Below are 25485 nucleotides of genomic sequence, written 5' to 3' on the forward strand. Positions count from 1 at the left end.
TAGTCGCTGTATTAGTAGTTAACAACATTTGTACCAGTTTCAGTAACAGCAGCATCGCTGATGTTTTCAGCAGAAGAAGTAACTTAAGTTTTCTGTATTTTCTCGTCTTCAGATCTTCCAGGGCAACCACAACCCGACGGACGAGGTTCATGCCTTCCTCCCCAAACAGACTCTGGCTCGCTACATCCGCATCCGCCCCATATCCTGGGAGCAAGGCATCTGTATGCGCTTTGAGATCTACGGCTGCAGAACATCAGGTGACGTTAGCAAACTCACACATACAGTACATGATGTGAGGCTACGCCACCAGCTTGACCTCCAAGGGAACAGACAAAGTAATGTTAGTGTGAAAAGACTGAGTGACAGTCAAGAACACTTCTTGACAAGTTTTACCTGCTTTTGGCACTGGACGGCTGTTCTTTTCAGCCCATACACTCTCCCTTTAATATCATTTTCTCACTTTTGCACATCGTGAATCAAACTAGAATCTTTTTGGCTGCCGGATGAGAATCTCCTGCTGCTCTCTCTTGATTTAAAATAATCACTGCTTCCAAGGCGAACGCAAACTCCCACAGAAGGACACCGTTATTCATTACAGAGGAGCAGAGGAAAATCATGCTGCCTCATTACTCATCCTCTAACATTACATAAACCTCAGTCCTTGATGTGCTACAAGCAACTCTCAGTAGGAGAGCTCCATAAAGCAGATATTAGGCTCTTACTCACAGGAGAGCAGGCTGTGGAGTGCTAGACAGGTGATTCAGGAGATATAACGACACAACTGGGAAACTGGGAAAGTGTGTGTGTGCGGTGTGAAGGTACTGAACTTGAAACATAACTCATTCACTCCACAACCGGTAACATTGAATTTGATCTTCATTTTGACCTAGATTGAATCCAATGTCAATATTTAATCTTAAACCAGACTCCTAATTCAAAACATGCAATTTAAAGAAAGACATAAAAGACATGCTCATTGCCCATTTAACCCATTATTTTCTATCCCTGGGAGGACACTTAGTACTAATAAGCACAGAAACACAAGAACACACACAGACAGTACTGCAGGGGGTTTCCATAAAGAACACTGAGTAGCTGTAAATTCACATTATGGAGGAATTTACATCCTCAGGAGCTGTTGTAAAGTGCCAGATATAACTCAAATACAGATATCACACTGAGACCACGACTGTTCGAGCCCGGATATTAGTTCTAGCTTGTTGTGGATAATGGATTTAACTTGGCTCATAATGACCAGACCATTGTGTCCACTTATTTTAGAGTTTCATTAGGTTTTCTTATTCCGAGGCAACTAAAAGCACAGCTTAATCCTATCAGTTATCCAGTAATTATCCCAGTATATTTGCTAATACTTGACCAACATTAGACTAAGCAGACGGGCCTGGTTGTTCAACAGATTGTCTTGTAGCCTCAAGGTCACGTGTAGCATCCCCTTCAACAGGCGAGTCTATCAGTGTCAAGTGCCCATGAGACAAGACTTTGAAGCTCCAACATTTTTCAAGGATTCTACCACCAGCTGCCTCTTGACTTCTGACAGCGTGTACTCGTGCCAATCTCAGATGGACGAGCAAAAAGCACAAATTCCAAATTTTAGTAGCATATTCAGTTGTAACAGTAGCAGTAGTTGTAGCAGGCATTCACGCCAAAAATAGCCCTGCATTAAAAATAACCCAAATGGTGGTGTTTATGTTTTACCCTGCTTCAGGGTCAGAAGATAAAATCTGAGGTTTTCCTCCTTTTTTTCCAGGGAAGTTGTTCCTCATTCCTCATGAAGGGGCTAAGAATAGAGGGAGTCGTACATTGTAGAGCTGGTAAAACCCTTTGAGGCTAATTTTTCATTTTGGGTATGTAAATAATTGGCTTTTTCTTGCCTTGATCCTGGAAGTCCAGTCCATGTTATACATCCAGGTTCATCAGAGTTGACCCTGGCTTATCAGGCGCTGCTTTGCCCAAAAATGAAGGATAAAATGATAACTTTCCAGAGTTGTTAAGTCCCTCCTCATAGTATTATAAACCGTTGTACAGTGTTTTCAGCATTCGATAAGCCTAAAAACTGATGGATTGGACTGGACTGGACTGGACTGGACTTCCCGGATCATATTTCATCATCTCACTGGAAGCAATGCTTTCTTAAACGTGGGGCTGTTTTCGTTCTGAACACCCGCTAAGAAGGCTCAGTGCTGTTGTTGGTCTGAACACAGCCCTTGTAACAGTAGAAGAAGTAGTAATACCAAAGCGCAAACACTCTGTGCTGCCAAACATGTGTGAACACCTCCGTGTATGCAGACACCTTATGTAGAATAAACAGAACCACGTGCACGAGTAGTCATGCCAGTGCTAGTAGTTTTATTGATATTAATGGAAGTAATAACAGTAGAAAAAGCTACATCGTTCCATGTTCAATTCAAATAAACTCATCCCAGAGATGATAAATGAGTCGTTGGTGTTTTTACTCTTGAGTTTAAACACTGCAGCAGCGCCCAGAGGGCATCAACTAAACCTGCTGACTAAAGCAGAGACTAGATAAGGATGGCAGTAGCCTTTCTTATCGTACTGTAACGCCTTTCAAAAGTTTCTTATCCACCACTGTATCCCTCTTTCTCTCTCTCTCTCTCTCTCTGTGTACAGACTACCCATGTTCAGGGATGCTGGGGATGGTGTCGGGTCAGATCTCAGATGCTCAGATCAGCGCCTCGTCGTACGCTGACCGGGGCTGGGTGGCTGAAAACTCCCGCTTACTGACTGGGAGATCAGGCTGGACCGGGCAGCAAACCAAGCAGCCCTTCAGAAACGAGTGGCTACAGGTGGGTTTAATGCTGAACTTGGAAAGTTTAATGATGGGGAATGGTGGTTTGTCAGCCAGATACTGAATCCCTATATACCTCGTATTTTATATGGTGTAATTGGGTTTTGTTTAATTTCTTTCCTCATGTGTTACAGTACATTCATCAATAAGTCAGTGAGCCAGTCAGTCAAACCAACCTTTTCTTTCCCCTTTCTGGCAGGTGGATTTGGGCCAGGACAAGATGGTGAGCGGCGTGGTGATCCAGGGAGGGAAACACCGCGACAGGAACGTCTATATGAAGAAGTTTAGGGTGGGACACAGCCTGGACGGAGAGGACTGGACCATTGTCAAGGAGGACAACACCACCAAGCCCAAGGTTGGTTCAACATATGTAAACGTAATGTGCATTCAACCTGCGTTTGATGTGGAAAAAAAACAAAAACAAAAAAAAAAACAAGAGATCATTTAGGGATGTGAGATTTACTATCTGGTAGTTTCTGTCCCACATTCAACCCAGGTCAAGACAAGGGTTGCCAGGTTGGATGACATGTGTTGACCATTTTTAGATAAAGTAACGCTTTTAGAAGTCAAAAACATGGCTCCTTAAGGTGTAGATTTATTTCTAAGCAAATAAAGAACGCAGCTAAAAGGCTTATAGGATGTGAAAGTTGTTGTTTTGGCTCCCCCTCGCGTTCTCTCTTCATCATACCGTATCCACGCTCTCTGTCTCGTTCAGTGTCAGTATGGTGATGCTGGCTGACGCAGATTAATAGAAAGTAAATTATACAGGAGACAGATAAAAGGTTGTTGACGGGAAATAAACCTCCTCTTACTGTAATTCCTGGAAGCCATCAGACAGACGCTCGACTGGCCGCAACGCCGCTCCTGGAATGAAATGTTTAGCGCCCCAAATTATAGACTGCTATTCATACGAGCTCTGACTGCTGTTTGTTGGATGCTTTTGTCCGACGCACTCATCAAAACTTTGATATAAGGAAAGTTAAAGCTTTCAAGGAGAAAGAAATACAGACTGGAAAATGAAAAATCAAAGGTTTAAGAGGTAGGATTTACAGCAGGATTTACTACCAGACCTTTACATTTATTTATTCATCGCCTCACCTGCTGATTGATTTGTTCCTATCATATCCTGCTATAATATGTAAAAGTCTGCACCTGAATTAACTGAATTAACTGGATTTGCTCACTACACTCTGTCCAGCTGTCATGATCCAGATAAGAGAAGAGGGGAACTGAGTTTATCTGAGTCGCCTTCAGTTATTACAGTTATGCTTCTCGAGCACCTGGAGCAATTTTCCAACTTGTATCGCCCCGGGTTTCACCTCTCAGGCATCAGGAGGTTGTCTTATTGTTGGAGGTTGTTAGGGCTTTATGCAGCCTGAGAGGAAGCCTGCAGGTGCTACCCAGGGCTAAAAGCACACTTTCTCTGTGTGTTTTTCTGGAGGAAAAAAATGAAAATACAGTTGATATTAGAGACCATCAATCAAAGGTAAGGCATTTAAAACACAGTAGGTTTCATAGTAAAGACGGAAATATGCGACATCTGGTTTGTTCAGCATAAACAGAAGAAGAAATGAGTAGTAATGGCCACAATGAGAAAAAGAGCGCCACCTACAGGCACTCAAACTTCACCAGAAAATGTAAAGAAGACATTTCAGTACTGCTTTGTGTGATTGACAGGTGAAAACAGCCAAACAGACAAAACGAGTGCTCGGTATGAAAGAAGGAGACAAGATCAAAAGTCTGACTGTCACAGATTATAGAAAAATATTTAAAAAAAATGGGAACTGATATTTGTATTTGTTCAGTCTCAGTCTCAGTTTCTAACCCTTCTTGGCGATTTGAGTGATTTTGACCCTCAAGAGGAAATTCATGTCGTTGCTTTCAAGACCCGACTTCCTCTCCTCGGGCTGGCCCCGTCGGTGCGACATCCTCCTCTATGTGTTCCAGATGGCAGGGCGGAGGACGAGGTTGGCCATCAGACTCCTGCTGATTTAGTGCAGACGGAGATCTAGATGCTCCTCTGTCCCCTCACCCTGCCTCTCTGCTCTGTTTCCTGTGTCTTTTTATAAAACCTCTTCAAAAGACGAGGCAGGAAGGCTCGGCTGGTACATACGTGGACACACTGTGTATATACTGTACATGCTCATGCATAAACATGACTGCATATATTCAGTGGGAGACTGGCCTGTTCTCTTACCTAAGCCTAAAGATTTGGGAGGTGAATTTAATTGTATTATTTATAATATTTATTTTATTATTTATCCCCCAACAGAAGGTCTGTCAGCTATACGTTAATTCTAATATGTTTGGGCTATGAAGTGCATTAACATTCAAAAATAACTATATTATAAAAATAACTTTATATAACTAATAAAAACTCGAAGGTACAAGCTTGTGTACATAAAAACATCCAATCACCGGTAATTCTGTGATGTGGAAGGCAAAGATGACACAAAGATATAAAAAAAAAAAATAAAACCCTCAAAATAGAATAAAACAATATACTGTATGAAGTTCAAAGGAGCATTAAAAAAACAAACATCATGCACAAGACAGAGCAGTACAGTAAACACACGCACCAATGAATAATGCAACAACAACACAACTGTATTTGTCATAGTGTTAGCATGTAGCACTGACCCGAGAGACAGCATCATTTTTAAAGCCACTATCTTTCTTTGTTTATTTCCCGTTAACAGAAAAAGTGATAATTTAACAAAATGCCAAAAACCGCTGCAGATTTCATTTTCTCAACAAAGATTAATGTTAAAGAGTGTTTAGCTTAGCAAAGAGAACAGCTTCCCATACAGACTCACGCAGTGTTTTCTTTAAACTTCTGTCTCTGTTCAAACGATCACGTCCCTATAGATACACCCACAATGCCACACTGCAGCCTGTCATCAGGCAAAAGAAAACCTCAGCAGTGATTGATGTCCCACCACTTGGCTCCCAGCATGACAGAAACCATTTTCATGTGTGCTGCGTCCATGTTGGACACGTGAAAGGATGGCCTCTGCTTCTGATTTCCTCTTTATAGCTTTCAGCTTTCAGCTTCGAGCTGACCGATGCGTGATCACAAGCAGACTGACGTTAGAACAGTTTACGTTGCTGTTTGTTTTATTCTTGTTTGGCACTGCAGATGGGATTTACAGTGCAATGAGTGCTGCAGAGTTTTAACCATAGCAGGAAAGGACCAGTCAAATTTGTCCATTTGTCTGTGATTTACCAGTTTATCATTTGCCTGATGACACTCTCTGATTCATCCTTAAAAAGAAGAACAGATTCTCTACAATTCCTGGAGAAAAAAAAACACATTTCAAGGCTTGAGGGCTTCCTGTTCTTCAATGAAATCAATCAATTAATCAAGTTTATTCGTTCTTCCGGAGCCACTCAGTGCTGCCTTGGTGTATCCGGTACCTTCTTCCCTTCTTTTGTAAGCTAAAATTACATTGTAGAGCTTTACTGATCTCTCTTCTGATAGAAGAATACTTTTTTACGTTAGTTTAATTAGCAAAACTGGTCTCAAGAGTAATGCTGACTCACACTAGGAAGGTCTTTGGACTTTGTGCTTTTATGACATTTCTGATACTCTGAGCTGCGTAAAATCAACACAAATGACTATTTAACTTTAGTTTAGGGCTTCTCTCCCTTAAACCCCCCCACATCATACAGTTAATTTAACAGTAAATTATTGTTTAATTGGCTTATTCTCTCTCTTTACTCAAGTAAAGTCCCTGACATGTCCCTCTTTCTTCTGCCGCAGATATTTACCGGGAATATGAACCACGACACCCCAGAGCTGAGGTCAGTGAGTCCCCTCCTGACCCGCTTCATCAGGATCTACCCAGAGAGAGCCACCAACGAGGGCCTGGGCCTCCGACTGGAGCTGCTGGGCTGCGAACTGGACGGTGAGGATATAAAATGTGGTGAAAATAAAACCTTGAAGCCAACACTTATCCATCCTGGTTGAAAAGATGTATCAATAATTGTCTTTAAAGTACAGCAGGTGAGATTTTATATGTCCTGAATGGTGCATCATATATTCCAGGATTCTTGTAATATCCATAATTTAAGTATCTGCATTATTTATATCATTTATTAACTTATCTAATGTGATAATAATATCTAATGAAAGAAAGAGCATCTTAAAGTGAATCACAGGCCTGCTTTATGTATCTAAAACCTTTATTTATTGCCAACATACATCACACACAGCAAGTAGAGCAAGTATAAACTGTCATCCCCATGGCGATTTGTCTCATCATATTACATTTTAATATTACAATATTACATGTTGATATTAAAGCAGAACCCTCCTGTGGTTTCTGGGTTTGGCCGAGTTGATGATCTTTGTTGAGAATAGTGCTCAGCTCAAGGATGCAGTTTTTCAGTTTCAGTCAGTCTTAATGTTGACCAAGAACACTTTTAATATTTAATTTTATGCCACAATAGCACGAGAGTAGACCTCACGCCTAATCTGAGCATAAAAGTTTAAGCACCTGTCAACACTTTACACAAATCTTAACTAGCACATCTCAAGACCAGACTCTGTATCTAATGCTTAAACCGTAACCGCCTTAAAAGCCAACACAGACCGGCAGCTTCAAAGTACACGTCGTCACGGGTTGATACGCGTTGCCACTGTTCAATTTCCCCAACATTAAAGCAACCAGTCTGGAACATCTCAGCTGCCTTCACTGCTTCCTCCGTCTAAACTTCCCTTTGTGAGCTACAGAGGTCAAATGATGACGCTACATGACATAAGAAGGCAAAACTCCAGCAGGGAAAATGTCCAGCGTGCATACAGCACTGATGCATTTGCATTAATGTGTCAGCCAACCAACCCGTCATTAAACAGTGAACTGCTTACACTTCAGGCTGCTTATCTGCACTCTAATGAGAGTCAGAGAGTAAGGAGAGCGAGTACTTGAAGGGCTGACTCATGCCATGGAGGCTCCTATCTCTACTGCAGCCGTGGTCAGCTGGATGCTGTGTGTGTGTGTGTGTGTGTGTGTGTGTGTGTGTGTGTGTGTCTGTGTAGGAGAGAGAGGAGAGGGCTCGACCTCCCACAGTAGGTGAGGGAGGAACAGATGAAAGGAGGAGGGAGGCTCTCTGGAGTATCTGGTTGCCCTGTAGGGAGAACGATAAGGATCAGCCAAAGCAGGCGAGATTGCAGAGTAGACGATGAGAGGTGTGTGTGTGTGTGTGTGTGTGTGTGAGTGTGTGTGTGAGTGTGTGTGAGTGTGTGTGTGTGTGAGTGTGTGTGAGTGTGTGTGAGAGAGAGAGAGAGAGAGAGAGAAGAGGATGGAATAAGGAGACAAGAACATGAGAAAGATGAGAGGAGTAATGGAGACAGGAGATAAACTTCAACTTTGCGAGATACCGGGGATTTAAGGAGGTCCTGGGCCCGTTAATTAACTCCTAAGAACCCCTGAAAACCTCAAAGTTTTTGGGGGGGGTCTGAAAAATTCAAAAGCAGCTATTACTTTTTCTACTTATCAAGTATCAAGTACTGTAAAGTTTATTTGAAAGGTGACAGTAGACGGGCAGCTAATGTACTGCGCGGCTGCTGTGACACGCTGCAACACCACCCGCACACAAGTTTTGTGCAAGCTTTAGATATTTAAATAAATGTAACCCTGAAGTCCAATAAGAATAAACTCGTCCACATGAAAACTAAAAAGTTATTCAAAAGGAAAACATACGAAAAAGTCCTTAAACACTCGTTATGTCATTAAACAAACAAACTGAACTAAGAAATGAACTTACGCAACTGTACTGTGTGTGTGTGTGTGTGTGTGTGTGTGTGTGTGTGTGTGTGTGTGTGTGTGTGTGTGTTTACATATGGAGAAGGGTGTGAAAGGAGTGAGAGCAAAAGAAAAGAGAGAGGAAAAACAGAGTGTGGTATTTGAAGCAGCATGAAGAGTTTTACTTTTTTAGGGGAACAAAGACAACACACACACACACACACACACACACACACACACACACACACACAGGAGACATAAGAGGCGCTTTAATCTGACTGCTAAAAGCACGCACCCACACACATTTGTACACACTCAAATGGATGCAAACCACATGTGAACACTGGAAAATGCACACAGATGCATATAAAGACACTTAAAGATACAGACAAGCCCACACACACATCTTCCCGCACACTCAAACACACACATTAGCAATCAAGTATCAATGATCTGAATCACAGCCTTCTCAGTACCTTGATGCTCACTGAGGCATTAATGCACATAATGATAAAGCTTTGACCTCAAGGGCTCTCAACAGCTAAACAAGCTGATTTCATTCTATTAAATAACCAAATTGTACTACAGTTAATATTAAAAGCCTTTTTAACATTAGGTGCTGGATGTAGGATCACTTAACTAGCAGTTCATTTGGATTTATTGAATAACTCCTCAAGAAGTGTTTCTGTTGATTCATCTAAGAGTGTCTTCCTGTTTCCACAAAGACATCAAGAGGCCAGCTGAACAGCAGTGGAAGAAGTATTCAGATCCTTTACTTAAGTAAAAGTACTAATACCACACTGTAAAAACACTCCACTACACGTAAAACCTTGAGTAAATGTACTTACATTCCTCCTCCACTGCAACTGAAGCAAAAACAGCAGAGAAGCTAACAAGCCCACAACACGCCTGCAGATCAGTTCATTGCTGCTTCAAGCTTTGAGTTAAATCATGTACTTACATCCTGTTGAGAGAGCGAACCTCCATCCCACTCAAAACGTCGCAGACACGTTTCCTTAATAAGTTTAATTACATGCAGACCATCTGTGATTTTTACACAGCCTACATATGCTAATTCCAGTTCAATTTGCTTCATTTCCATAAAAACACACCACCAGACATCGACTGCACGGCAGAGCCTAACAAGATACAAGAGTTTCTGTCGTTATCGCTTTGGTCCTTGATGAGAAACGAGATTGCCGGCTCTTCAATCTCCAGAAAAATCGAGACAGTATTTTTTTGCAGGATTGTCAATGAGAGTGTCTGCCGTTCAACCTAATATCTCTTTCACCAAATGAGTCACAATCCCCGTGCATTAATGATGTAATGCCAAAGCTTCAGATGTTATTACAATGCATAGATGTCCTTAAATCCTCCTAAATGTAACTGGTACATGTCGTGCTGTGGTGATACATGATTCCCTCTCTCTCCCCTTTAATTTCAGTGCTTCTTCCAATCTGGTGAACATCAGTTTCATCAGATCTTGTCCAAGTCCCTTTTTTTTTTTAGCATCTTTAGTATCTTTAAGGAATTATGTCCCGGTTTTAAGATTTATTTGTCATATAAGTGGCACATATTGGCCCATTTCGACCAAAAAGCCAACCAGAAGTCCCTTTTTGCACAGTCCTGTTTGCGTTTCTGCCACGTCTTAGGAGGTTGATTAGACTGATAATATATTCAAAAGCAGCAACAGCTTTGTTTTAGATGCTTTTTTGCTTTTGCAAGCAACGAGCAACAGCACTTTGTCTCAAAAGTAGCGTTGATCCACTCAGCTGCTTGTTATTTTTGAGTCCCATCTGATAAATAAACGTTCCTGCTGTCATTTCTACCGTAACACAGGAACCATGAAGATCAGGTTCATTAGACTGATAACAGATTATATAGCAACTGTTTCCTCGGGCGGCAACACAGAAGGATCACACTGAAAACTTCAGTTCATTTTTCTGTTGTAGTGTTTAACTGCATTTTTCTCTTCAAGTATGTAACCGTTGGCAACAGTTGGCAAATGAAGTCAAGTTGTGTTTGTCTTTGCTCAGTCAGCAACATTTAATGCTGCAATCTCTGCCCTTACAGTTCTTAGGCCATCGGAAAGTAGTGCTCCCTCAGCAGGGACTTATTTGGGGGGGTTCCTGGAAAAGTCCTTGCAGTGGGAAAAGGCCATGTGCAATAAACCTTGTAGATAAACATCTTAACTGAGCCACTATAACAAAGTGCATGGCCACCCACTTTAACACACACTCTGCGTGTAAACCACTGGGTATATCTTTTATATGATAAATGAATGTGTTGCAGTCCGGCCTTTATGTCTTTTAATGTTAAACGTTTCCACTTTTTTCATTTCCTCTGTTGATGTTTCTTTATTTTTAAGTGACTGAAGAACGGAGCAGGAAATCTAACGTACTTGTCTTTCATACACCTCCCTATTTAGACATTACAACTACAGCACCCCCCACCACGGCCATCGCCTCCACACTTCCCATGACCACGTTTGGAGCGACCACCACAGCACCGATCACCGTCCCCGGCACGACCCTGGCTCCAGACTGTGAGGAAGGACGACCGGACTGTGCCGGCGAGACCGAGGCACCCGACGACTACGACACTGTGACGGGTAAAGCCTCCTCCATCGCTGAGTGTATGCTTTTATTCATGTAGCTCCAAGACGCAAAACAATAAAAACTAAAAATGCTAAATATGAAACATTTGACATTTTAAAAACGAAGGCATTTTGCATTTGAATAATTTGTATAAGTCTGCTTATAGAGTCTGTTTTAAGAAGCGAAATGAGATTAAACTCTTCAGTCATCTCTTTCATGTCTACTGCGATGGTGCTCCTCCATTTTGACAGAAAGGAAACTCTCTTTAACTTTAATTTTATGTCACGTTTTTTAAGTAGAGCAAAAGATAAAAAGGCCCATCTAAGTTTTAAAATTCTCCTTTATCTTCCCTTTTACTGTCGTACGCAATAAAACTTCATTATCACTTTTGAGGACTTGGACGGGGAAAGTAAAGATTTCTCTGAAAAACATTCGTATCCAAAAACAAAAACTGCATCCTTTGAGTGCATAAAAGCTTAGTATTGATTCCTCGTATACTGAGGTGTGTTGAGTATGTGTCGGCATCTGTGTGGGTGGGACCGAAACACCTGACCTTTGACCCCTCTCTGACTGTCCCATCTGTCTATAGCAGCAGGCACCACCGTGGCTGACCCCATCATAGACTTCATACCAGGTGAGGATGTCCGCCACAATCTGCTTCCATGTTTACTCTTCTCATCTTTCATTTATTCCTCTCCTCTCCTCTTCTTTTGTCTTCATCTCTTCTATTTCTTCATCTCTCCTCTCTTCTCCTCTCTAAACTGTACAGTAACTTTAAAGTGGAGGTGAACAATTTTACCGGCAGATGTACAAATAAATGTGCCAGTTCAGGGTTGCCAGATCACTTCATTAATTCAGCCAACGGTCCCATCATTCAGTGTCACCAAGAGTACTGACCGCAGTCACAGAGAACAATGAAACTGACTTCCATGGGAGTAAATGGCTTTTTCATTGCCCCAGTTCACAAATGAGACTTTAGCCCGACACTGCTCAGCCCTGACACGACTGGACTGCAGAGAGAAACCTTGATGGATTCGCTCTAAAATACATCTGCATTGTTTTTGATAACGTTTTTTCATCGGTCATGCCAGTAAATCTAACTGAGTTGAATTGAACTGCGAGGGGAAGACAGATGGAACGGAGAGGATGAGAAAGCGATCAGCGATTCAGAAAAAGAATGACGTGAAGAGAAAGAAACAAAAAGCAGCACAACACAGTTAAAGCAATAAAGACAAATGGCTATTTGTGACATAATGGTTGTTTTATTTACCTCGTGTTCTACATGGCAATGGCTTGAAACGTAGCAGCAAATGCTCATGTGAGACTGAACTATAGCAGTGGTTACGGATCTTTTTGGCAAAGCAATGTCCGCCTGTAACTCCTATTCCCAGGTTATGGCCTTGGTTGTGCGCATTAGGCCTAAAGAGGTGAAGATATCTACTATTTCACCAGAAGAAAGCAAGGAACTTATTTAGAAAAGTCATCTTGTGACCTCTTCAGATTGAAGTTTGGGAACCAGCACATTATAGTGATCAAGGAACAAGTTGAAACCGGCTCAGGACATTTGAGGTTCAAACTGTATCGTATGGAAGTGGGTTCAGCAGCAGAGGGAAAACTGGGACACATGGTGGGAAAACATTAGGCACAAAAAGGGTGTGATTGTATAGAGAGACATCGAGGTTGGTGAGTCCACGTACGCTCTGCATTTCAAACCGAAAGCAGTGCTTAGTTTTTGTCACCTAGCCTTATTTTCTGCAGCGTGTCAGAGTTTATCATCCCTTGTGAATGCACCACATTCAGTTCATTTGGAGTAAACTGCCAAACGAAGAAGGAGAGCGGTGAATCGGCCGAAAGGTAGCAAAACAGGAGCAGCGAATAGAGATGAGACAAGGGAAGGATGCAGAGGTGGAGGCAAAAAGAGAAAGGGAGAGTGAAGGTATAGTGAGAGCCAGAGAGAGAGAGAGAGAGAGAGAATAAAGGCCTCTTGGGTCTCAATTAGCCGAGTCGAAGCATCGCGTGAAGACAGCTTGGGGTTGGAGGGGGGGCTACCAGCTCCACGGTCATCTCTGCATCCTATTAGCCTCTCAGAAACATGTCCAGTGTTCAGAGATTTCTGCGTTCACTTGGATGCTGTGGTGAACCGCTGCCGCCAGTCGACTGCTGGCACAGGCAGAAAGGAAGGAGAGAAATGTCGTTTTTTTTTTTTTTTGGGGTCTGTTTTGGGTTTTTTCCGGGGGCCACATCCGCATGTTGGTGGCACCACGCCTTTCCCTCCATTCCTCTCCGTCTCTCTTTCTCTTGATGTCCTGATCCCAAACATATGTACGTGTTGGCGCTGTTTTCTGTCAGTGGTGACGTCTTAGTTCCTGCGTTCTGTGCGGAGGGAAAGTGTACAATTACAGCTGTCTCTCTGTCTTTCTCACCCCACTTCATCTGCACGAGCCTTTTGTTTGGTTGCGTGCGATATGTTTTTCCACAAGCAATGCAATTTATAATACAGCAGGAACAGCTCTCTAATATTGATGTTACAAGACGTGCGGTTACTTCTTCAGGCTGTCTCCTCTCCCCCTCTAAACTGGAGCCAATTTAGTGTGTGAACACCGTACGTGATCGCAGTTTGTAGCCTGTAAAACAGAGGATTGGTTGTCACACAGAACTGAGTCCAGCAGCTAATACTTCTAGGAACATTTGAGGGCTGATTAAGGGCTCAGTGTGCTTGAAACAAACACCACGTCCAGAGGCTAAAGCGTTGCTGTTCCAAATAGCCACACTCCAAAAGCCTGCCATCATAGCCTCCTCCTGGCTCCATCACGCTGCCTCCTTGATCACCAAGTTTTTGTAATCTTGGCACAATGAATAATACAAATTAGGATAACGTAGCGGACTTTACAGTCTCCCCTCGAAGGCATCCGTGGTGTTGTGCTCAGTTGTACGAAGGAAAAGTTGTGTAAAGGATGAAAAAAGAGAGAAGAAATCCTGTATACTCGGTTCAGATGATGATGATTTTGAGGTCAGAAAGAGGTCTTCAGGTGCAGTCAAGTGCTTCCTTTTAAGCACAGTGAGGTCTTTACTGTGACAGCTAGAAATAAGGTTACTGATAATTGATAAGTGCTTGGGATATGATTCAATTTCAAGGACACTCATTCCTCTATGGTTGGTTTTTGAAAGTCTTTGAAACTTACAGTTAGTGCAAACTAGCCCTGAAACGATTAGTCAGTTAATCAATCAGTCAATCAACAGAACAACAAATATGTGTCGTTTCCAGCTTCTTCATTATGAGGAAAATATAGCTTCTCTTGTCTCACGTCATTATAAGCTGAATCACTCTGGGTTTTTATATATAATATGAAACTGAACTCTGGCATCTTGTTACCAAGCAATGAATCTTCTATTTGAAAAAGGAATAGATATATTAATTGTCAAGTTCCCAACAGTACGACTCATATAAACAACCATGAAACATCTTAACCGAAAACCTCCAACTGCCCTTCTCTCTTTGCTGCAGCGTACGTGTGGTTCGCCTGTAACTTTGACTTCTCGTCGCTCTGCGGCTGGAACAGAGAGGCCGGTACGGGGGCTGAGTGGCTCATCCAGACCAACGGGGCTCCTGCCGTCCACAGAGGGCCGACCCTCGACCACACAGGTAGGTAGATGTGCGTTCACCTTTGCGTTTGAGGGTTTCTTTCCAACCAGCACCACTCGACAGATGCTTTGCGAGAGCACTCTGTGGCTCTCCATGTTACCAGGCAGCTGTTGAAAGCAGCCTGCCTGAACCTCTTTTGCTAGAAGATGGAATATTTTTAACTACTGTACGCTTTAAATAACGCGCTACAGTCAGACAGAAATTCCCGTTGGACACAATAACCTTATTCATACTCTGAGGAAAGTTTGTGAACATGGAAAACTATCATGAGCTTATGGTGTTATGCTCAGCCTGGAGCCGCTCCTTTGGTTCTGTATTGTGAGACAGACCAAAGACAGAGGCAGATAATTCCATAAGTGGGTCCATATTGATGTGAACACACTAAAGATACACAGGTGAAATTATTTCAGACTGCGATAGCTACCAGAGTAAATAAAGGTCAATAGGTCTCACAGGACAAACGGAGACGAGATTAAAATCTCGGACATCCTCGGATAATAATGAGACATCCGTTCCCAAAATAGTGTTTTTATAGGAACGAGAGTTCAGACTGTTGTTGTTGTTTGGATGGTTCTTTTTAACAGTTTTTAACAATAGAAAGTTTTAGACAGTAAAGAAAGTTTCATGGGGTTTTATTTTCTGTGCTTTGGTTGATAAGAATGGGAGAACTGTAATTTCCATGTTTTTTTATGGATGAATAAATTGAACCTTTGACTGAACTTCATACGCGACATTGTCTCGGCACTGAGAAGCAAGAACAACAATAACTTTAAGTTTATTCTTTATTTAACTACGAGAACCTCATTGGATATATGACAGAGAAAATCTAAATTAAACAGAAAAGCAATCACAACGTCATGAATAAGATGTCGAATACAATAGTAAAAATAACCTAAATGGCATCTTAAGACACGAAGAGCTGTCCAAAACAATACATTAATGAGGCTAACACATGGTGACTCTAAATGTAAAGAAATGCAAAGAAACAGAACTCTTTTCACAACTGTCTATGAATGCGATGTATAATCAGCACTGGTGAATAGACCAGAGCAGAACTCTTTGAAAATTAATGGACGGCCTTGAAAAACTTGACTTTTTAAGGAATACAGCCCTCAGATTTATCAGTATGCCTCAGCTCTCCGTCCTTCTCGCCATTCAAACCTCCTGTGATGGATGTTTTTATGGAGACGGCAGCAGCTCTAAAATGAATGGTTTCACCTTGATTTCTTGACTTGACCAGATCACAAGTAAAAAATGAGCCCTTTGTGATGTCGAGTCAAATCTGCTCCTGACGCATGCTGATATTGAGTCCTTGTCAAAAACTGCAAAGTCCTTGAATGTGATGTCTTTGGGAGTGTGCGAAGCTCAATACTAAAACTTTACACAGATATTACGAAGTATTACTTTATGAAAAGACCACAACAGACAGATATTTACAGGAAGCAATCAACTGAATGCAATAAAGTGAATGCATAATGAACCCTTATTGTCACAATAAAGCTTCATAATGTTCAGAAAACAGCACTACAGGCTGTATTTACGGTCTTATTTTGAAATGATGGTAAAAATCGAGTATTTGAAAGAGTCAGCACATCTGCAGTAATGTGTTTTCCGCGCTGTCAGGAGGCCTTAAACGCAGCCCACAGCCTTTTCTTACCTTGCCTTTTGCTGCCCCCCGCAGGCGGACCGGGAAACTTCATCTACATGCAGCTGAGTGACGCAGACGCACCAAGTAAAACCGGCGAAGATGATGATGAAGAGGAGAAGGCGGCGAGGTTGGTCAGCCTGCCCATCACCGCACCGGACGCCGACCTGTGCATGTCCTTCTGGTATCACATGTTCGGTGAACACGCCGGAGCTCTTCACATCAAGCAGAGGAGGGAGGCGGAGGGGGGGCAGATCCTGTGGACGGTCAGCGGTCACCAGGGCAGCCGGTGGAGGGAGGGGCGGCTTTTACTGCCACACTCCAGTGTCTCATATCAGGTAACACACATCCTGGATGTGTCAGAAATGCTTCATATGAGAGCTTATCATGTATCATGTGGTTTTTTTGTCTTTTTAAAGGATAAAAGTGACTGTAAAGGATTCTTAAAGATGACTATTTGTAGCTTTCAATCTGAGACATCAAAGCTTATTATTTATAGAGCCTTCTCTCTCCATTTGTCTCAAATCGTGTTGATGTGCTGTTATCTGACCTACGAGTAATGACAGATCCTCACCCTGTTGTTTTAAGATTTGCTTAGTTTAGTTTTTCTTTCTAAATGTGACAAAAAAAGCATGAATCTGCTTTCAGGTAAATAAGCAGAACTATGTAGATCGATCAAAACAGATTTGTTTTCTTTTAAATCTTCTTAAAGCTTATATTTGTCTTTATCTCACATTACTCACATAAAATGTAATGAATTTAGAGTTTGTTTATTTTGCTGCCTTGTTTGCTACTTGGGTTTTTGAAAAGTGCTCCATAAATAAACATTTTTATTAATATCATTATGAAACAAAGGTCCCCGGCCGCAGTCAAACCAGGGATTTTCTTTTCTTTTATTGTTTTATCGAAGTAAAGCTATTCATATCAAGAGAAAGGCAGTAATTATGCAAAAAGATATTTTCTTCTTATTGTATGTTGTCATTTCACCAGGGATGTACAACAAGTTGCATGTTGCACCTTTAAAGATTCGGTTTGGGTGGTTTGTTGAAGGGTTTCAGGTGAAGAACTTGAGCACGCAGCATCTTAGCTGTCAGAGTGACTGTTAGCTGTGTGTCGATCCATCTGACCGCGTGCTGTTGTATATCTGCAGGTGGTTGTGGAAGGCGTCGCAGACAGACGCAGTGCAGGTCACATAGCTGTGGACAACATCCAGATCATTGATGGACTCGGTGCTGAGGACTGCAAGGGTGTGTACTGTATTGTTATAACTTAGTTTACCAAATGTATACTGTGATACTGTTGTACTTCCCCAAAACGATTCTCAGGGCAGGAGATGAATTCTCAAATGAGTCTTTCTGGTTTCACAGGTCATTAAGTTGCTCTTCTTTGTTTTGTTTAACTTCTCTCACCTGCTCTTCTTAGTTTAGTTCTGCGTTGTGTGTATTGTGCCGCTGTGCTTTAATCTAATGGAGGCTGTTTTTTCCCTCCAGATCCAGAAGCTCCTACGTCTCCGCCAACTGAGATCTTCATCCTACGTGAGTACATCACTGACTCCAATTTTGTCATTACAGTGTCATTATGTTCATTTTGGTTGCACATACACAGTGATTTCTTTCACAAGCGCAGCCGCTCATTAAGGATGTCCAGGATTGTTACTGACCAGTCCTGAGCAAAAACAGTGAGACAAATAGTCCTTAGGATGACAAATGAAACACATTAAATTGATTCCAAAATAAGACGTGATCTTCTCCAAAAGTAAAAATGTTTATGCTGTTTGTCCTCATAAAATCTCTGAGTCGCACACAATCTGTTTTTTGACATCTTAAAGGACCACATCAGTGTATTTCTATGTTTAAGGAACACATACTTACATATACTTAACATTACTCCTGACCATTTTTCCAAAGTGTACCACAGATTTTGTATTGATTTGCTGTCCAGCCAGTCGTTATTTCCATACGCTTCAATACTGAGATAGACAGTCTGTTACAAGAAACAGTTGACCTGAACTTGTTTATTTTTCTCTATGAGTTAAGTTAAAGCAGGTGGCTGCCTTTTGTACTTTATGATTCAGAACATGCAAAACCACCAGTATGGTCCTTTAAGCCTCTCTCTCTCTCTCTCTCTTGCAGCGATGGACTCCCTCTCACAGGAGACCAGCGAGCTGGGCGGCCCGGGCAACATGCTGAAGACCCTGGACCCCATCCTCATCACCATCATCGCCATGTCAGCGCTGGGCGTCTTCCTGGGCGCCATCTGCGGCGTCGTGCTGTACTGCGCCTGCTCGCAGGGCAGCATGACGGACAGAAACTTATCTGCCCTGGAAAACTATAACTTTGAGCTGGTGGACGGCGTGAAGCTAAAGAAGGACAAGATGAACGGACAGACTAACTATTCAGAGGCGTGAGGGGAAAAGAGAGACGGAGCTGCGATTGCTCCGCGTGGACACGTGATGCAGCCAATCAAGCGAGAGGAACACAGGGCTGAAGCCACCAGTGGGACGGCAGGGTGGGCTGAAAGTGAGCCAATGTAATTTTTTTCTCAGGAGCGGCAGTGGAAGGGACTGACCTGTAGGGGGCACTGTGTATAAAGAATCTGTACAGCAAAAAAAAAAAAGAAGAAAACTAAGGATTCTATTTGTTTTTCGGCGTGCTTTGTTGATTTCATGTAATCACATGCTGGTGTTGAGACCAATTTAGATGAAAGTATCGTTTGTGTACTTTTCTGGAAAGATTAGATTTTTTTTTGTTTGTTTGTTTTTCTTGTTTTTCTTTTTTCAGATGTCATAGTTTCACAGAAAGAGTGTGAGAGGATGTGAGAAATCGCTGTTCTGATATCTGGCTCTTTAGCTGGCCACATATGTGTACATGAAGTGTGTGTGTGTGTGTGTGTGAGAGAAAGTGTGTCACATTCATACATCTGCATTTAAGGTGTGTATGTGTCTAGCTAGGCATGTATGTGTACGTTACACTCATGTTTATCTGTGTACATGAAGTGTGTGTGTGTGTGTGTGTGTGTGTGTGTGAAGGCGGGTACCATCGTGACCTGTGTCTAGTTCCGACAGTGCCTTTTTTTTCTTTCCTCCAATTTTTTCTGTTGCCTTTTTTTCAGCTGGTTGTTTTCGTTCCGGTCCAGGGTTCCTACACAAACGTGTGGAAAAGTCCGGAAAACTTAATTTTGTACTTTTCCAGATTGTGATTATACACCTCCAAATGTTTCGTGTTGTAGTGCACTGTCACATATCACATGTGTTGGTGTAGATCCGAAGATCTTCTGGCCTTGATGACAGTCAGTACTCACACACAAATGATAAAATCCAAGTTAACGTTTAGGTTTTGGAAAGCTTTGGAAAAACTATTTCAGAATGGAAAATGTGTAGGAGCCCTGAATGCCTCGTTTTCATGGCACATGACACATCCAACATATTGTACATAGGTTTTAATATATTTGAGCGCCCTTTCTATAGAAAAAGACACCAGTGCCGCAGTATCCTTTCTGTGTTGGAATCAAACTCGCCCTAATCTCCAAAAGTCAGAAAATGTACAGAAAATATCAATTTGAACAAAACCTGTTGTTTGTGTTTCTTTTACAAATACGATCTGGTTGCCATTTTGTGAATTTTGTCGTTGTTAGGTTTCTGTTTGTGCTCTGGAAGGAACAGGAAGGTTTCTACAACGATGGAAATGGCTTTGAGATTATGGAGGAATGCCTCAGAGATGCCTCATGGGAAGTGATGTTTATGTACAGGGTAAAAACGGACAACCTCAGTACCGCTAAGATGATGACAGCACGTCGAGGATGGCTCATCGGGATTGAAATATTTTATATCACTGCTAACGGTTTCTCACTGGCACACAAAATGACTGTTCAAACTTTAAGCAGAAGTGTGTCCAGCAGTCTGGGAGCCTTCAGAAAAACTTCAAGTGTCTCTCTTCGGGTCCATCAGCATCTTTTATTGAGCTGACGGGATGTGGAGGCTCTGAATGCTGACTGTCTTGATTGAAAAAGCAAGAGTTAATGTCTGCCGTGACAATGCTGTACTCTCTGTCGGTGTTTTTCCTGTGTTGACTATCAGAGGAGAAATCTTTGAAGGAACTTTAATGGAGCAAAACAATGTTTAACAACCCCAACAGGTGACTAATTGCAGCGGCTCATCCTGTCTAATTCTCGCTTCACTTGTCCATTTCCGTTGAGATACAGTGTCCTGGAAATAACACACACAGTTAATTCACATTTTCACAACAAAGACGAAAGAGTTTACTAGCGAATCAGAGCAGCAACCCCACAGAAATGCCTTGTAAAACCGCAGGGCTCATCATTTTCAGTTTTATATTTTTAAAAAATCATGAAAATTGGATTTTAAAAAAGGAAACTTGCAGTGAAAGCACTGTGTCTTTGTTTTTTGATGTCTCTTTGCTTTTTTCCTGTGGGATTCTGCTGCATTTATCCCCATTTTACTCTCTATTTGCAGGAGCATTTCCTAAGCTATCAACACTGCAAAGGGGCCTTATTTCCTGTAATAGACAGTGATCAGTGACCCTCTTAACAACTTAAGAGTCTGTGAGGACATAAACTCCTGGATGAAAGTCAGTTTAAACTGATTCCTTTGAAAACTGACAACAACAAGCCTTATAAATACTGTACTGATAATACTGCTTTGTTGTGTTTTAGCTTTTGTAGCTAAGTGTGTTGTGATACTGGTCACTTGTTCATAGCACTGTAAAGGTGGGAGGACTGAGTCTTGAAAGCCGGACATCACTAACTCATTGGTATCGATGAACAACCTCGTCAACCTCCAACAGATGTTTTATGTTCACTCTGTGATAAAATACAGGACAGTTCTCACTCGATGTCTGTTTATGCCGATCAAAACTGACACATACTTTACTGAGAAAGATTAAAAAGCCATTAAGCAGGTATGATAGTTCGACATATTGCCACTGGCAACCAGGAGAACAATGTTTGTTCCAGTGTGGTTCATGTTGCACTGCACTGTGGACGTTAAATCTGCCCATTGTTAATGTAGCATTATGTGGCATCATGTGAGCTCAAAATGTGAAGTGAGACTGTTTGTCAGTAGTCGATATAGCGTCAGTTCTCAATGCTTTCCTGTAAGATGAGGCTTTAGAGACGCTCTTAAGTTCTTTAGTTTTTGTTGTAAAGGAAATCCACCTCCTCAATCGGTTCAGTTCACATCAAATCACCGTCTGGTTTCAGTAACGACTGAAGGAACATTTCCAATCAAACTAAGGTGCTCTGACTGTTGAGATGTTCTTTATCGGCTCTTCAACATCCCGCTGGTTCAATTGTGTTTTTTTTCTCAGTAAAACATCAACTACATACCTGTATGTTTACAGCAAAAGGACCAGACAAGATTATGGGTATCAAAACATAATTCTGAAATAGTCTAAAATGTGTTTCTAATGTTTCAGCCAGACATCAATAAAAAAAAAAAGCTCCTTCCCCTTTAAACAAGAAAGGATGCTGCAGCACTAGATGTGAAAACAAATGTTGCACTGATATATTTAAAAAAAAAATCTGTGTTTATGATGTTGATTTATGAAAAGAGAGAGAAGGACGGAGATGACAGTGTTATTGTTGCTTCTTTTTAACACGGTTTCAGATGACAACGTTAGAATTCTGAAAAGTACAATTTACAGAGATGTTTTTCATTCTGGAAAAAGCTTATACGCGTCTCTTTGAAACGTAACAATTTTATTTACTTGGTATAATATCACCTTGTGTTTTTGCCACTGATGTACGTGCCATTGTTTTATTATTTCTTTCTTTGTATGACAAGAAAAAATGTTTTATTTTCAATACTGCTTCTGTAATTTTTTGCTGTCTCAGATCCAGAAAAAAAAAAAACAAGAAAGGAAATAAGGAAGTAAAAAAAAATGGAAAAGCAGTGAGGCCTTAAGTGACTAAAAGTATTGTTTGTACTTTGACTTTCTGGTCAGCACCCAGACTCATCCGTCTCTGTTGTCTCAGACTCTGATCATTGACTATTACATTCCAAAGAATTGGATCAAATAAATGTTTTAAGTAAAAGCTGCTCTACTGTTTCTTTCCTACCTCTGAGAGAAAGGTTGGTTTCGGCTAAATTACAAACCTTTACTGGTGTTACTGGTGTTTAATTTTTATTGGAACTCCATTATTGAAGAAAGATTTCTGGTGTGGGTTTCATCACATAATCATAATTTGGCTGATTCAAGCCTCTAAAGATCAGGCATAAGGAAATTAAGGTTATAATCAGACTGATTCGCTTTCTTGCCGGGAGTTGATTGATACCACTCTCACATCTGTACGCTTAATGTGAAGCTACAGTCAGGAGATGGTTAGCTTAGCTTAGCGGTTCACGCAGGGTGAAACAGCTAGCCTTGCTCTGTCCATAGTGAACAAAATCAGCCTACTAGTATAAAAACAGTACATTTTGTGTACTGTCCTCGCATTGAGCTTCCCTTATACAAAGCTAAGAGAGCCAGCTAACAGCGTGAAGTCCTCCAATAAACACAAGGCGTAACTTTCCTTGGAGATTTAATGAAGATTTGCATTTTTGTAAAGCTGCAACAAAAGCAAAAATGGCAAACAGAAATCCTCATGCCCATTTTAATCATTACACTCGTGAGGAATCAAAGTTAAACTTAAGAACATTAGAGGAACTGAAGGTACACTTTGAGCTGGTGGTGAAGTTAAATATGTATTATTACCTGTAGAATTTTAAGTGATGAGTAAAACCTTCATACGATACACAAAGATTTAATGTCTGTGGATTGGCATTCATATAATGTGTGTATTAATTACTGTAAGCATCATCGCCTGTGGGCCGTCTCACGCTTTGACCACAGAGTGGCAGCGTTGCCTCTCAAAATATTTATGTATATCAGCAGAACGAGTCAGAGACAAAAACCAAATGCATTACATCTCTGATGAAACCGTCAGCCTCAGCTCGGTGAACATGTTTTATGAGCCACGTTAACATTCAGCTCGGCTCAGTCGGATCTCTTGTGAGGTGAGGTTTCCAGCCCAAGTCGGCGCCCCTGTACCACTTTCACATACCCTGCTGGTTTCAGTGTCTGCAGTTGCACTTCTTTGCTGTCTCATTTCTGTGTTGCAAAGAGTGTCAGTGCAGTCGCTCCGGGCTGCACAGCAGAGTCCAAGAAGTTGTAGTGTATGAAGCAATACTTGAGGTATGAAAACCTATTATTACTTGAGCTATTGAACATTTAGAACATAAGCTACGTGGCACAAAGTAGTGCAAACACGGTGTCATGCCTACATTGTAAATGTACATGAAACTTGCTTCTACCATTCACCTCTGCTGCCCCTGACTCTCTCAAATTGCGTCATCAGTTTTCAATTTTGAAAAACAATATTCTTAATAACTCAAACATCAAATCGCCTGGGCACTATTCACATGTGTGTCAATCGGTTTGTGGTAAGTTGATTAATTACAATTTCAGAATACGTTAAAGGGGAAAGTAAAACAGTAAACTCTGTCCTGTGCCTGAGCATTTCTCTCTGATGTGCCCTGAACGAAAGCAGCGGTCATCAGAGGCCTGCGGTAGCGTCTGGGGTTTTTATTCCCATCTAACAATGTGTGTGAAATTGACACTGAAGAGAAGCGCTCAGCAGACTCTCCCTGGACGGATTACCAGAGGTATGTGGCAGGATGATGGTGCGGTGATGTAAAGATGTGTAATGGAGATGGTGACTTCATGTGTTATATGGCCAGCTGGCTGCATCAGCTGCTACATACTCATCACACATTTTACAGTTGTTACAGTTACAGAGGCTAAATGTGGGAACCTTTAGTTCCTCCGCTGCTTCACTCTGAAAGAGGTGTCTAGTTTGGTGCTTTTCATTTAATGTTACTATATTAAGGTTACATTTCCCATGTAGCTTTATGCTTCTCCTTTTGTTTTTCTACCAAATTGCATTAAGTTAATATTTAATTACAGCATGTCTTTGATTATTCACTTTGTCCTTTTACTTAATTTATTTTGCCATAATGTTTAATTTAACAAGAGATATTTGAATATACTCATTTTATTGCACTGTATAAAACCTTAAATATATCATATAGTTATTTTATTTTACTTCTGAAACATTTTTATGTGGGTGAGGCCACCTTTAAACACTTTAAAATGTATTTTTCCCCTTTTATTTCCCCTTAAAGCAGCTTTAAGGTTGTCAAAATCATCTTATTCCACACTTCCTTACAGTATCATATATACAATAATCAGCTTGTTCCCGCTCTTCATTGAAGATATATGACATTTACCCTGAGTGAAATATTAAAACCCAAGATGTATTATATGGCTCCACCGTTCCATCAAATGGAAATGCAGGAGCATCATTTTGTACACATTTCCCCAAAATTCAGCCTGGCATGATCTTTGCATATTTTGGGATCTCTAGGCCTGTACACCTGTTGATAGGTACCAGGTGTCGTTGGGCAGATGTCTTATGTCTGCTCCAGTCCTCCATGTCAGCACTTTATCATGCATGTAGGTAACTATAGCAACTATTTCAAAACCAGACAAAACTATTTGGCAGCTCTGAATGACATTTAAATTGACTGAAAGTGAACTCTGCATCAGAGAACGCTTTCTGGGTTTGCACAGGAAGTGATGGTGATGGGTAGCTGCACAGCCGAAACACAGCAGATCAACATGTGGTTGTTCACCTGAAATAGTTTGGTGGAAAGGAAGTAAAGTTGATGGGGCACATCTGAAAACACTGTGGATGAACATCCGTTTGTTCACCTGAAATGAAAAGCACTGGGTGACAGAAGTATTCAGATCCTTTACTCAAGTAAAAGTAGCAGTACCACAATGTAATAATTCTCAATTACAGGTAAAAGTTCTGCATTCAAAATTGTACATCATTATTATCAGCAAAATATACACAAAATATTAAAAGTGAAAGTACTTATCAAGCTGACAGAATGGTGTCTGTTGCTGTTATGTTATTACATATCATAATATTGTATTTGTACTATTACGTTGCAGCTGGAAGCTCAT

General features: G+C 41.3%; 1 protein-coding gene across 2 annotated transcripts in view; it reads left to right on the forward strand.

The window, feature by feature from the left end:
* LOC139296008 (neuropilin-1a-like) overlaps nucleotides 1–19135 on the forward strand; it is a 66973-nt gene extending 47838 nt beyond the window's left edge. The window contains exons 8-18 of one of the 2 annotated variants that reach the window (XM_070918258.1): nucleotides 113–257; nucleotides 2650–2825; nucleotides 3027–3182; nucleotides 6591–6735; nucleotides 11003–11185; nucleotides 11761–11805; nucleotides 14677–14814; nucleotides 16496–16797; nucleotides 17610–17706; nucleotides 17950–17994; nucleotides 18592–19135. In XM_070918258.1, the coding sequence (XP_070774359.1) occupies nucleotides 113–257; nucleotides 2650–2825; nucleotides 3027–3182; nucleotides 6591–6735; nucleotides 11003–11185; nucleotides 11761–11805; nucleotides 14677–14814; nucleotides 16496–16797; nucleotides 17610–17706; nucleotides 17950–17994; nucleotides 18592–18866 (1707 nt within the window). In that variant the 3' untranslated portion in view covers nucleotides 18867–19135. The remainder of the gene's footprint in view (nucleotides 1–112; nucleotides 258–2649; nucleotides 2826–3026; nucleotides 3183–6590; nucleotides 6736–11002; nucleotides 11186–11760; nucleotides 11806–14676; nucleotides 14815–16495; nucleotides 16798–17609; nucleotides 17707–17949; nucleotides 17995–18591) is intronic. The other variant, XM_070918259.1, reaches the window with a different exon arrangement.
* The last annotated feature ends 6350 nt before the right edge of the window (nucleotides 19136–25485 follow it).

This window comes from Enoplosus armatus, chromosome 14 (genome assembly GCF_043641665.1).
Source record: "Enoplosus armatus isolate fEnoArm2 chromosome 14, fEnoArm2.hap1, whole genome shotgun sequence".
Lineage (NCBI taxonomy): Eukaryota > Metazoa > Chordata > Actinopteri > Centrarchiformes > Enoplosidae > Enoplosus > Enoplosus armatus.